Here is a 13,989-nt window from a genome sequence, read left to right as displayed (position 1 = left end):
TGCATGTATTGTAGTGCTTTTTGTGTATATGTTATGTGTGTAAATTGATTCCTGTTTCCTCAGGGAATATGAAGTAGCACTCATAATCCAGGCAGCTCCCCTTGCAAACTATTGTCTTGCCATTGGTGCTCAAATGTAAATAAGGCTCAAATCTGTAGCTCTTCCTGTGGTCTTTGTGAGTGCATCTGTGAGTGAGTAACTGAGCCATGCAGAGCAGAAAGAAAACTGGTTTTGACTCCTGGTCTGTGCTGTTGAGGGGAATGGGAAAATTGACTCTGGATCCCACCTTGACGTGTATCCAGTGATATCTGCTAGAAGTATTTGCATGTGTTGTTGGTTGGAGACAAGATCAGTTTCTGCTGTGATGTTTTTCCTAGTTTAATAGTTTAACAGTTTGCTGACACTCTTTGGCTAGGCTCGCACATGAATAATAGCTACGTGGATAAGAAACCAAAAGGTGACCAGTGCCCGTGGAACAGTGTATCAATTGGTAATCAATGTCTCATTTATTAATAGTCAAATCAAACGTAATTTAGATAACAAAGAGCAAAACAATATTACCCCATTTGATCTCTGGGCAGAGGTCGTAATTAAGTTGGCAACCTGGTAGATTCAAGTTTTCTGACAGTGAGGTAGGCTTCTGATTGTCAGGTGTTCTTCTGACAATGGTGTCATCTTCAGACAGCTAAGTGTTCTTTCGACAGCTGGGTGAACTTCGCTGATTCCTCTGCCCTGAGCTCAAAAGACGTTGGGTTTTTATGTCCCCCCCTCACCCCGGGCAGGAACCTCACACCATATATGGAACAACACTCATAAAACCCTTATAGATTAACAAAGTTGTTTTTCAAAGAATTCCGAATGGCAGTTTGTTCTAACATTATTCATTTAACCACAAGACCCTTTTCAAGGTAGCTTTTCAAGGTGGCCAGTTTGTGTGACTGCATTGTCTAGCTTTCTAACCATGGTCCTGGCCTTATTGCTATGTTTGGATAATTCCCTTTTTTTGGGCATTGTTCCTCTTTTATCATGCAACTGCCGTGTCTAGCAAGGAGGGTGACACGGACTAGTCAAAGGTTAACAGCTTACAATTCAGCAAAATAAGCTGCATACTCAGCAAAATATGCAGCACAGCCTGCAGAGCATGATGGTTAGTATCTTTAAGATAAAGATGTCAATTTTTCCCTATTTCCAGTATTCTTACACAGTACCACAGCAGAGGAGTCAATGTCTTCAGCATAAGGGAACAAGTTGTGACAGTAACAGAAATTAAGTGGTTACATTAGATTATAGGAAACTTAGATTAATTGCAAATTCCCAGGTGAGGCATAAACAGGGCTTTTCCTAAAGCTAAGAAGGCCACTGTGCTGTAGCTGTATTGATTTACTGGTGTGTAGTTCCATGAGAAGTTAGGACAAAGGTTCTTCTCTCTCCTCCCTCTTCTCCTTCCGTCAGTTTAATTTCCTCACATGGTGTGTTCTTAGTCTGCTCATCTAGCAGAGGCAACAGGCTTGCTTAGAGATATGGAAAAATCTGAGAGCTACTCAATCAGTTTCTCATATGTAATATCTTTTATCATGTACAGCATTGGTGGAGGACTGGTTCAAGGCTGTACATGAAAATGTGATGATCAGTGGAAGAAAATTAATTACAAAATGGGAGGGAAGAGAGTGTGAAAGTTGAGCAAGAAAATGCCATTAGCAAGTGGAATTTTGAGTTCTGTGTGTGCATACCCAGAGAACATCTGCTTTCCACCATTTTATAAAGAGCATAGTACACTGTAATATATGTAGATTGCTCTTTGAGCTGTATTGAGAGCCCATAGTCATAATGCACAGTACACAAATCCCCATTCAATTATACTAATTTAATTGTTTTTTTTCAATGAATGTTTCTTGCCATCAAAGTGGAGGATAACTTTGCATTTATATTTCTAATATCAAGCTTTTCCTTGAAATGATTTTTAGTAAGGAAAAGTTATGAATATAATTTACAGCAAAATGTCCAGTGTCACTTGTGCTGGCCCTGGTTTCACTATATTAATTCCATGGACTATTTCCCACTCCAGGTATACAAAGCAATTCTGGGTGTTCATGATGATGGGGTTGATTTTGCCATAGTATTGCACATTTCCTATGCACTGTAGTATATTCAAAGACTGGCTTGTAGAAATTAGTTAACTCTAATTCTGCTGGATAAATTGAAATTCTCTTTTCTTCTCCCTCCAATTCCCCTCTACTTCTCCCAAAGGCACTAACTCATTCTGGGGTATTGGAACATCAATGTAGACAAGTGTAAGACTGCAACCAAGTGTGTGTCTTGTTTTTTTTTCTCCTTGCGGGGGCAAATCAGATGTAGGAGCATAAGCTGTTATTGGGCCAAGCCAGCAACACATCAATAATTCAGGTGGAGGCTGCTAGGTTGTGCCATGTATATACTGAGCCAGGTCAAAGCCCTGGAATTTGTGTAGTCCATTTTTCCTCAAGTCTCTGTACATTGTCTTGGGATGTTTTTCTGCTACATGAATACAAGTGGTTGTTGTGGTGCACACGCTGGACAAATAATTTTGAGCTTCCCTCTAACACTTCTCTCCTATTCATAGCTAGACTAGAATGTCTAAAGGTATGCTGAGTATCTTGTGCACCAAACCTGTGTTGTTATCCCACATCTGGTACAGTGCAGCCCAGGTCTACCAATTAACCCCAAATGGTGGTAAACTACTGGAGAATATGAGGGATGCCCACCAGGCTCTCCGATCACCTCAGAAGGTTGAAAAAAATAATATACTGCTGGACCATGACATATAGGCTAAGAGAACATAGATATATTTACACATAAAATACTATATGGAAACTAAAACAAAGCAAAATGCTAATATAGTACAATAACCAAAACTACTCAATATATAAAATAAAAACAGAAAATGCTGGAAATACTCAGCAAGTCAGGCAGCATCTGTGGAGAAAGAAACACAGTTAACGTTTCAGGTGGATGACCTTTCGTCAATATATAAACTGGTTTGACTATTGAAAAGAAAACAAGAGTTTAAAATTCTAGCAGCTCTTTTCAACAAATTCTTAGTTATGCAGTGTTTGAGTGTTTTATGTAAAATGAATCTTCATGGAGCCTGTAGCCGTCAGCATGAATTAATGGCACAGTGAAAACTGAACGAGAGACCGGGGTAAATTTTAACATCGAGCTGGGGAGAAGGTGGGGGGAGATTTCCGGATGGGAAACCTGGAAGTATGGGATTCCCGGTTGTCCTTATGAATTTGATGTAAGGACGTCTTTCAATTTTTTCAGTAGGTTTCCCGCACGACAGCCGACCGGATTGACAGGCTGGCTGTCGGTCGGATGGGAAAGCAGCCATTGAGCGGAGGACAGCAGTTAAGTCTTGGATCGGGGGGGGGGGGGGGGGCGGCGGACGTTGGAATCGGGGTTGGCGGTTATCGGGGGGTGGGGGGGTCGGTCATCAGGGGCTCAGTCTTGGGGTGGTCGGAGATTGTGGTGGTGGGGGTGGGGGGTGGATGGCCGATCGTGTGTGGGATCGCGGCAGGTAAGTTTGTTGGGCCTGAAAGAAACACTCTTGCTCCTTCTGTCCTACAAGCAGTGCAATTTTTTTTTATATTCATTCATGGGATGTGGGCATCGCTGGCAAGGCCAGCATTTATTGCCCATCCCTAATTGCCCTCGAGAAGGTGGTGGTGAGCCGCCGCATTGAACCGCTGCAGTCCGTGTGTTGAAGGTTCTCCCACAGTGCTGTTAGGTAGGGAGTTCCAGGATTTTGACCCAGCGATGATGAAGGAACAGCGATATATTTCCAAGTTGGGATGATGTGTGACTTGGAGGGGAACGTGCAGGTGGTGTTGTTCCCATGTGCCTGCTGCTCTTGTCCTTCTAGGTGGTAGAGGTCAATACAGGTTGATCTGTTGATCTGGGCCTTCTCGCCTCCTCTTAGATGACATGAAGCAGAAGACCCGGGAACCTGTGTCCACAGGTGTTAAAAAATGAAAATGCTGTTAAAATGGAAGTCCGCAGCCTTTTTTAAAAGATTTTACTGTCCGACTCGTCTCCTGAGAGCAGATTGGTCGCTAGCCCCCCCCGACTTGCCTTTGTTAAAACTGGAAATAGGCGGATTAGGATCGGGTTTTACTTTTTTTACAATTTTTACCTTCCCCACCCCCCCCCCCCCCCCCGCCCCTAACCCACCCATCCTTGGGGTTAAAATTTACCCCCAGGAGTGGATCCTTGACTTAAAGGATATCCTTTTATTGTTGAAGAATTAGTCATCAAAGCAACAGTGGTGTCTTGGACCAGCTGGTGGTGTGGACCTTAAATCGCACTTTGCAATGGTTTTACTAACGGCCTTGCAATTGTGGAGCACAAAGCCATCTTTATCAATCAGAGGCTTTTCAATCATCCCCATCTATAATCTGGTTCCCAAGGAATCAAATTGATCAGGTAGCTGTTAACATACACACTATGACTCTTTTATGTTTTCTCAGTACGTTGCAGTGTTTTACTTGGAGCTGGTATACTTGGTCACCGCCTTTGTCCCTTCCAACATGGCATGTTTGGCCAGCTCCCCGGGTAGTAGCAGGTGTATGGCGGTCTGAATCTCCTGGGAGGTGATGGTGTGGCGCTTGTTGTAATGGGCCAGACGAGAAGCCTCACCCACGGTGCGCTTGCAAATATTGTTCACAAAAGAGCTCATGGCCTTGGAGGAGATGCCGGTGTTGGAGTGAACCTGTTTCATCACTTTGTAGATGTAGATGGGATAATTCTCCTTCCTGCACTTCTTGCCCTCTTTCTTGTCCGGTTTGGAGATGGTTTTCTTGGAGCCCTTCTTGGGCGTCACCATTTTCTTTTGCTGATTCGACATCCCCACCCACGCCAGGTTCTCGACGATCTAGCCTCATTTTTTTAAGTTTGTGAAGAAGGGCAGTCTCCATTTTTGACTATCAATTTTACATGTTTTTTTTAAATAAAGACAGAAATTTCTATTACTGTCACAACTTGTTCCTTAACCTTTGGTGTAGATGCCACACTACAGGCATTTTGCTCTTTTCAGGGGTTGTACTCACTGATCTAGGCTTTGCAACTGAGCCAAATGTTGCTAGACCAGCAGCCCTGCAATCTCTCTTTGCAATGGCTTCTCTGCGAAAAATGAAGGTTCAACTGCAAAATTCCTGGAACTAGGTAGACATGGGAAGGAAAGAAATTTGATCTTTTGAGACCCAGTTAGGGTTGCCAATTCTGGTAGGATGTCTTCCTGGAGGTTTCATCACATGACCTCCATTTTGCACATCATTGAACTTTCCCAATTCATTGATATTGCCAGTGATTTGACAATGGTTGTGGGACGAATAGTAACATCACCAGTGGCGTGGAGACCAAGTGGTAAGGCCTAGGTCTCATACCAGAAGAGCATGAGTTTGACTCCTGTCTGTGCTTCAGCTGAGATTGTATCTTTTTAACCTTACGCTTATCTTAATTGTCCAGTCACTCTATTTATTGCTATCTCAGCTCCTGTGCCTATCCTTCTGCATTAACTTAAAGATAATCTACTTTTAGGAATTTCATGCCAAAAGCAGATCAGAGAGAGAATCGAAACAGTGAAAATGGTCAGAGACAGCCGATTCAAATTGAAAGAACGGAAAAAATAGTGACACATAGGAAAGGCGAGCACAGTACAAAAAACATGTGAGAAATAGTCCTGTTATTTCAATGTTTTTGTCCAGATTTTAATTCTTCAGTGAGATTGAGAAAAGAGACAATAAACAGTGTCTGAGTTTGGAGAAATCTGGAGTCGGCTGGGAGGTCAGAGAAACCCAGCGTCCACCAGGAGGATAGAGAACTTCCAGGGTGGTTCAGGTTACAGCTAGTCATAGAACCCAGAGCAACAGATAAATAGGGTGTTGGTTATGTTACCAGACTAGTCATCCAGAGAATTGGACTAATAATCCAAGAAATAGTTTTTAAATCCCACCATGAGCTTACAATTTGAATTCAGATTTAAAAATCTAGAAATAAAAATTTGGTATCAGTAAAAGTGACCATGAAGCAGTAGGATTGTCCTAAAAACCCAGCTGCCTTGCTAATGTCCTTGAGGGAAGGAAACCTGCCCTCCTTAGCTGGTCTGGCCTATATGTGACTCCAGTTCTACACCCAACAGAGTTGACTTTCAACCGCCCTGTGAAGTTGTCTAGCAAACCACTCAGATACAAACCACATGGGTTGTAACTGTTCAAGAAGTTCAAAATATGGGATCCTGGGCTTTATTAAGAGAAGCATGGAGTACAGAAGCAAGGAAGTTATGCTAAACCTTTATAAAACACTGGTTAGGCCTCGGCTGGAGTATTGTCTTCAATTCTGGGCACCACACTTTAGGAAGGATGTCAAGGCCTTAGGGAGGGTGCAGAAGAGATTTACCAGAATGGTGCCAGGGATGAGGGACTTCAGTTATGTGGCTGACTGATGGTTCCCCTTAGAACAGAGAAGGTTAAGTGGAGATTTGATAGAGGTGTTCAAAATCATGAACGGTTTTCATAGAGTAAATAAGGAGAAACTGTTTCCAGTGGCAGAGGGTCAGTAAACAAAGGATGTAAGATGATTGGCAAAAGAGGCAGAGGTGACATGAGGAAATATTCTTTTAAGCAGCGAGTTGTAATGATCTGGAATGCACTGCCTGAAAGGGTGGTAAAAGCAGATTCAATAGTAACTTTCAAAAGGGAATTGGATAAATACTTGAAGGGAAAAAAATTACAGGGCTATGGGGAAAGAGCAGGGGAATGGGACTAAATGGATAGTTGGCCAAATGGCCTTCTCCCATGATGTACCTATTATGATACCTCCCACCTCCATCCAGTCAAACAACTTTTTTCCCCCATCTCCAATATTTTTATAACTAATCAAGAAAAGTGTTGAAAGAAAATTTTAAAACTCACTTTGCTTAATGCCCTTTCTCCCAGGTTGCTCACAGCAGGATCCGAAAGATTAATCTTTAATTTCTGGAGGGTCCAGAACAATCCTGGAAGGTTGGCAACCCGAGTGACCCTGCTCACAGGGGGAAAGCTACCCATTTTGATTTAACAAGGCAAAATATTTTGATGCAACTCACTTTGGAAAATAACCGCAGCTACGTGTGTTTTATCTGGGTTTGCACTCTTTCGCTGTCGTTGACGTGTCACTCCTATCATTTCCCCAATGGTGACAGCTGTAGGAGTGACTCATGAAGATAAGGAAGTAGGAATGGGAAAAGAAATGGAAACAGGAAGAGAAAGAGATAAAGGAGAGGATAGTGGGTGAAGGAGAGGGGGTGAGGGAAGAGAGGCTGAGCAGTTGGGAGAGTGAGCTGTGGATAAAGCCTGATTACATAAGCTGTTGTTCTTCCCTGTTACAGTGGGTACCAACAGGTTCGCAATGCCTACTGACATCCTATTTCAACATTGCTTTCTTGTAGACTATTTGGGACTTGATGCTTTCATATTTATTTTTTTCACATCTGTTCAAACCCCCTGTTATGTGCAACATGCTTCTCTATTAACCGAATAAAATGCCTGAAAAGAGGCCCTAATTGTCATTCAGCTAAAAGCTGCGTGTGTTAAGAAACTGATTTGCAGCTGCAATTGCTGATTTTCTGCACCAAAGGATCTTGACTTTACCTGTTCTCCTTTTGTCAATGGAGCTGTAATGGGGCCTAGAACTGGTGCCATGAAAACATGGTGCAGGTGCCACCATCAGTTCCATAAGCTGCACCCTACTTGGGCAGGCCACTTGTGAGGGGGGTAACATATGACCCCCCCCCCCCCATCTCCATTCAAAAACAATTTAGTAAATAAAAATGCCCTGTTTGTTCCTAAAATATTTCAGTAGTTATTGCAAAGAGCTGGGAAAATACAAAGGCAGCAACTGTATGATTAGAGTGACCAGAGGTTATTTTGTCACTATTGGGGCACTAAGGATTACTTTAATTGCAACAAATGTATTCTATGCACACATTTTACAGTTAAAGTCGCATTTATAGGTAATGTTTTCTGGCCCTCTCCTTAATAAGATTGCCCCTTAACCTAATAACCCTGAATGTCTAATTGAAGATACGTTAGTGACCAACCTCGCAAAAATTAATTTGAATTTTTAATCTAAAGAAACATTTCATCAACTGTAAAGTAAAAGAAGTGTTCAAAAATTAACCAGAATGCATCATTTTTATATAACGTACAAAATTTTCCAGGAGAAAGATTGCAATATATATAATTTGTGTGTGTGTGTGTGTGTGTATTTATTTATTTTTATATATATATATAATATTTTAAAAATATGTGTGAATGGGGAATGCTACGAATGTGCACTGGGGAGGGAGGTAGAATCATAGATAGGTTACAGCATGGAAGGAGGCCATTTGGCCCATCGAGTCCGCGCCGGCTGTATGCAAGAGCAATCCAGCTAGTCACACAACCTCATCCTTTCCCTATAGCCCTGCAGCATTTGGCAAGATTGAGTATACTTTTAATGCCCACAGTCCTATTACTGAATGTTATTAGCCTCCCTCCAACATCTTACTCAAATGGCCATTCTTAACATGTGAGCCGAAACATTGTCTATTGATGGGCTATTTTCTCATGGGGCCATCACCTCTTGAGCCTAATTCTGTCCTCATCCCACATCCTCGCAGTTTCACACTTGACATCAAGAGTCACCTATTAACCAGGAAGGGAAACCTCGGCTAATTCTCATTGTAGCACCCTTCTTGTCCTCCTGCATGTTCAACACTGACCAGCGATTGAACCCAGGATCTTCCTGGTCTATGTGGCTGATTGGACAGTGTGCAAAGCCATCAGAGGAGCTTAATAAGTTATCACCGAGGTTAGTGGGAAACAGTTGCATTATTTTGGTGGATTCACAATAACTGTTGAATTGTGTTTGGTATAAATGAGCCATACCTAACAGACTGCCACATGTTAGTTGTTCAGAGGGCTCAGGGTCCCTATTGCCATCGGTATGGCCTATTCTTGCAGATTCATTGTCAAGCTGTTAAATTTTGATATTTTCCTGAGAGCTGTGATAAGTATCTGCTTTAAATAAGGATCCTTGCTGTTTTGAGAAGACTGTGTTCATGCAAATAGCAGAGTGCAGTTAAAATGTTGAATCAGTTAGAAAAAGTTTTCCATGAAATCTTTTATCAGTGAAAATGCCCTGTGATAATCATGAATTCTGTTAGATAAAGCACGCGGCATAGCTTTTGTCGATGTTTAGCACAATTAACAAGGGTGCTGTTGCCTGGCACCTGGTTTGGAAATGAGCGTACACAGTGATGTGCTGTGCTGATCACACGTAGCACTCCATATTTAAGTTAATTAAAAAGTTTTAAAAAATTAATGTCAAAAATTCAGATAGTGTCTACTGCAGCACAACATTTCGCTGGCAGACAAAATGATGACCTTCAAGCTAGCGTTGCCAACTCTGGTTGGATGTATTCCTTGAGATTTGATCATGTGACTTCCTGCCTCCAACTACCCCAGCCAGTCAAGCAGCCTTTTTTCCCATCACCAATATTTTTATAACTAATTAAACAAAAGGTGTTCAAAAGAAAATGAAAAAAACCGCACAGACTTTTTTTTAATGCCTCTATGATTTTTCTCGAAGGTTTCCCGCAGCAGTGTCCAGGAGATTAATCTTTAATTCCCGGAGACTCCAGGACAATCCTGGAGGGCTGGCAACCCTAGTACAAGCTGAATCTTCAGAACAGGCGATTCTCTGAAGTGAAGCTGCTTGAAAAAAGATCCTTTTAAACAAGAGGAACTGATCCTAAAGGTTTGAATAAGAATCACTACTGATTTTACTATCCTTGTCAGACTGCAGATTTCTTCAAACCCAGATCATTGCGACAAATGTCGTGACCAGTTCGGTAAAAGTTTATTCCTAGTCAAATTCTAACATGTTGTGAGTACCACTTGGTGTTTGAGGCCGCAGTAATACTCTGGTAAGATTTTTGTCCAAATGACTTGTCTCAACAAAAGTAATGTGCATTACCCATGGCAGCTGCAGCTCATTCTGTTGCTAAGACATGTTGTATCTTTCAAGTTCTCTACATGTCAACTGATCACTTCATTCTGGAACTAGCATTTAAAAATATCAGAAAGCTGCAGTAAATAAAGAAGTGAGAAAGAAAACAGTCACTCCACTTCGAAAGTAATTAACTGTGTGAAGTGCAGTGAGATCTTACCCATGATAAGGCACTACCTACAGTAAATGCAAGCATTAACTGCAAACCATATCATAGTCTCAGTGAGATCAACATAAGATTTAAAAATATCATTGCTAACTGGCATATTTTAAACACGGCCAAAAGAAGACTATATTAAAACATATGTAGCTCGTTCTATAAAAGTGACTTTATTACATAAAATCTGTTGGCAAAAATTTTCAAGGGTTTTGAAAATCCCTTCTCTCAGCATTTTGACAGCTCTGGTCAAAATCACAAATGGTATTCTTTGTCACTGTGGACCCAGTGCGTTATCCCTCTTTTTGTCCCATTGGAGCCCTCCACAGCCTCCGATACAGTTAACCACAACATCCTCCTCCATCATTTCTCTCCCATTAGGCAGCGTTGTGGGGCTGTCCTTGCATGCTTCCTCCTCCCCACCTATCCAAACACAGCCAATGAATCTCCAGCAATAGCTTGTCTTCACACCCCTGTGCTATACTCTTTCTCATCTGTGTGTTGCCCCTCAGTGACATCATGTGACCTCATCTGCTGCTGGTGACCCTAAATTCTGCCCCTGGAACCATTCCTTTCAATCCTATGAACATTTCTATGGCCTGACATGAAGTCAGATGAATTACTATGAAGTCCACTTCCTTGCTCATGACTCCATCCCCATTCCTAACCATTCATTCAGGCTGAACTAGACCGTATGAAACCTAGGTGTCCTGTTTGAAGCAGAGTTCAGCCTCAAACCCATATCCTATCCGTCACTAAGATTGTTTACTTTCATCTTTGCGATATCACCCACCTCCATCCTTTTCTCAGCCCCTCTTATTCTGAAACCCTTATCAATGCATTTCTCATCTCTACACTTTATTATTCCATTGCCCCCTTTGCTATCGTCTCATCCTCCACACACCATAGACTCTAAGGTGTCCAAAACTCAGCATCTCATCCCGGGGATGAGGGGGCGGGGGGATGAGGGGGCGGACATATGAGGAGAGGCTGAGTAGATTGGGACTCTACTTATTGGAGTTCAGAAGAATGAGAGGCGATCTTATTGAAACATATAAGATTGTGAAGGGGCTTGATCGGGTGGATGCGGTAAGGATGTTCCCAAGGATGGGTGAAACTAGAACTAGCGAGCATAATCTTAGAATAAGGGGCTGCTCTTTCAAAACTGAGATGAGGAGAAACTTCTTCACTGAGGGTAGTAGGTCTGTGGAATTTGCTGCCCCAGGAAGCTGTGGAAGCTACATCATTGAATAAATTTAAAACAGAAATAGACTGTTTCCTAGAAGTAAAGGGAATTAGGGGTTACGGGGAGTGGGCAGGAAATTGGACATGAATTTAGATTTGAGGTTAGGATCAGATCAGCCATGATCTTATTGAATGGCGGAGCAGGCTCGAGGGGCCGATTGGCCTACTCCTGCTCCTATTTCTTATGTTCTTATGTGTCCCACATTAAGTCACACTTGCCAATTACCTCCGACCTTACTAACCTACCTTGGTTTCCTCTCCCCCCAATGCATTAAATTTAAAATGCTCATTCTTATCTTCATTCTCATCTTCAGATTCCTCAATGAACTTGCCCCATCTTATCTCTGCATCCTCCTCCAGTCTTGTATCGCTTCCCGCACCTTTAGGTCCTCCAATTCTGGTCTTTTGTGCATTTCCCCTAACCTTTGCCAGACCTCTGATGGCAAATTTTTAAGGCACCTAGGCTGTACTCTTTAAACCTCCCTCCCTAAATCCTGCACCTTTTTATTTCTCTCTCCACCTTAAAAAAAACTTCTCAAAACCCAACTCTTTGACCATGTTTTAGTTCACCTCTCCTAACCTCTCCTTCCATGACTTGATGTCCATTCCTCTATCTATCTAAGCATTGTGGGACATTTTTTAATATTTAAAGTGCCTCAATTATTCAAAATATTTATTAACGTCTTAGATGAAGGCATAGAAAGTCTCATATCTAAGTTTGCCGATGACACAAAGATTGGTGGCATTGTAAGCAGTGTAGATAAAAACATAAAATTACAAAGCGATATTGATAGATTAGGTGAATGGGCAAAACTGTGGCAAATGGAATTCAATGTAGACAAATGTGAGGTCATCGACTTTGGATCAAAAAAGGATAGAACAGGGTACTTTCTAAATGGTAAAAAGTTAAAAACAGTGGATGTCCAAAGGGACTTAGGGGGTTCAGGTACATAGATCATTGAAATGTCATGAACAGGTGCAGAAAATAATCAATAAGGCTAATCGAATGCTGGCCTTTATATCTAGAGGACTAGAGTATAAAGGGGCAGACGTTATGCTGCAGCTATACAAAACCCTGGTTAGACCGCACCTGGGCACCGCACCTTCGGAAGGACATATTGGCCTTGGAGGGAGTGCAGCGTAGGTTTACTAGAATGATACCCGGACTTCAAGGGTTAAGTTATGAGGAGAGATTACATAAATTGGGGTTGTATTCTCTAGAGTTTCGAAGGTTAAGGGGTGATCTGATCGAAGTTTATAAGATATTAAGGGGAACAGATAGGGTGGATAGAGAGAAACTATTTCTGCTGATTGGGGATTTTAGGAGTAGGGGGCACAGTCTAAAAATTAGAGCCAGACCTTTAAGGAGTGAGATTAGAAAACATTTCTACACACAAAGGATGGTAGAAGTTTGGAACTCTCTTCTGCAAACGGCAATTGATACTAGCTCAATTGCTAAATTTAAATCTGAGATAGATAGCTTTTTGGCAACCAAAGGTATTAAGGGATATGGGCCAAAGGCAGGTATATGGAGTTAGATCACAGATCAGCCATGATCTTATCAAATGGCAGAGCAGGCACGAGGGGCTGAATGGCCTACTCCTGTTCCTATGTTCCTATATAAATGCAAGTTGTTTCAGTTGACCGTGATGTGTGTACAATGACTGAAATGCTTATTCTATAGGTGCAGGAAGTATTATGATCCAACCGAATGAAGTTGCTTTGTGAGAGAAGAAATAAATTAAGTAAATTTGACTGGGCCATGATCTTGATTCAGTGTAAATGAGGCTTTTGTTTATTATGGCATTCAGAAAAATTGCACTTTAGACATCTGGATAAAAGCACATCCAAGTCTTCTAGAGTGCTTAATGTGCTGTTTAATTACTTGGCCAATTAACTTTTTCAGAATAAAGCAACCAAGCAAAAAGTTTGCATTTCCATTTGAACTCTTTAATGGCTATAGCTCCCCCCCCCCCCCACCCCATACCAAATATAAGCTTTCAATGGGTCAGTTAGGACATTATGTTTGGACAGCTGGTTTTGGGGTTTACGGAAAGAATCTGGAGCTTTTTCACTTTACTATTTATTGCAGCTCTCCGATATACATAAAGAACTTGCTAGACATCATAGTCTTCGTTGGCATTGAATAGTAATCTAGCTGCCTGGAGAAACCACTACAGTCGCCTGACAGATTTGCTGGCAACTGAGCAATGCGGTTGTAAAGGTGCACTGTCCATTTTCCTGGCCTTTCATTGCCTTTAACAGGATGACTACCATTTAACAGGATCTCAATCGATCAAAAATATTGTTTGCTGTTCATTTCATTTATTTTGATTTTGTTAGAATTTTATTGCAGTGACCTTTTACTGATGGGACTGTATTTCAAAAATCAGATTATGTACACAGAAACCATTGTTTTAATATGAATTAAATTGACCTTGTATGTAAAATGACAAGTGGATCATTTAGAAAAGGGTTAATGGAGCTTCGAATGGTTTTAATTGGCAACTGATGCAAACATTGCA

The 13,989-nt window shown here is 41.6% G+C and overlaps 2 protein-coding genes across 3 annotated transcripts in view; one reads left to right on the top strand and one right to left on the bottom strand.

Moving 5' to 3' along the window:
- Positions 1-13,989, top strand: part of LOC137335186 (proto-oncogene tyrosine-protein kinase Src-like) — a 139,423-nt gene that overhangs the window by 50,089 nt on the left and 75,345 nt on the right. The window contains exon 2 of one of the 2 annotated variants that reach the window (XM_068000376.1): positions 9,643-9,810. The exons of the other annotated variant lie outside the window; for it this stretch is intronic. The gene's annotated coding sequence lies outside the window, so the exon portion shown is untranslated. The remainder of the gene's footprint in view (positions 1-9,642; positions 9,811-13,989) is intronic. 2 annotated transcript variants of the gene reach the window in all.
- On the bottom strand, positions 4,517-4,879 carry LOC137335437 (histone H2B type 1-B-like). The gene has a single exon (XM_068000786.1). It carries the CDS (start codon positions 4,877-4,879, stop codon positions 4,517-4,519), a length of 363 nt encoding a protein of 120 aa, XP_067856887.1.

The sequence above is a fragment of the Heptranchias perlo genome, chromosome 19 (genome assembly GCF_035084215.1).
Source record: "Heptranchias perlo isolate sHepPer1 chromosome 19, sHepPer1.hap1, whole genome shotgun sequence".
Taxonomy (NCBI): domain Eukaryota; kingdom Metazoa; phylum Chordata; class Chondrichthyes; order Hexanchiformes; family Hexanchidae; genus Heptranchias; species Heptranchias perlo.
This window is presented reverse-complemented; position numbering and strand designations above follow the sequence as displayed.

Excerpts from the sequence above, each read along its gene's own strand:
- LOC137335437 (XM_068000786.1), bottom strand. The coding sequence starts at position 4,879 with ATGTCGAATCAGCAAAAGAAAATGGTGACGCCCAAGAAGGGCTCCAAG.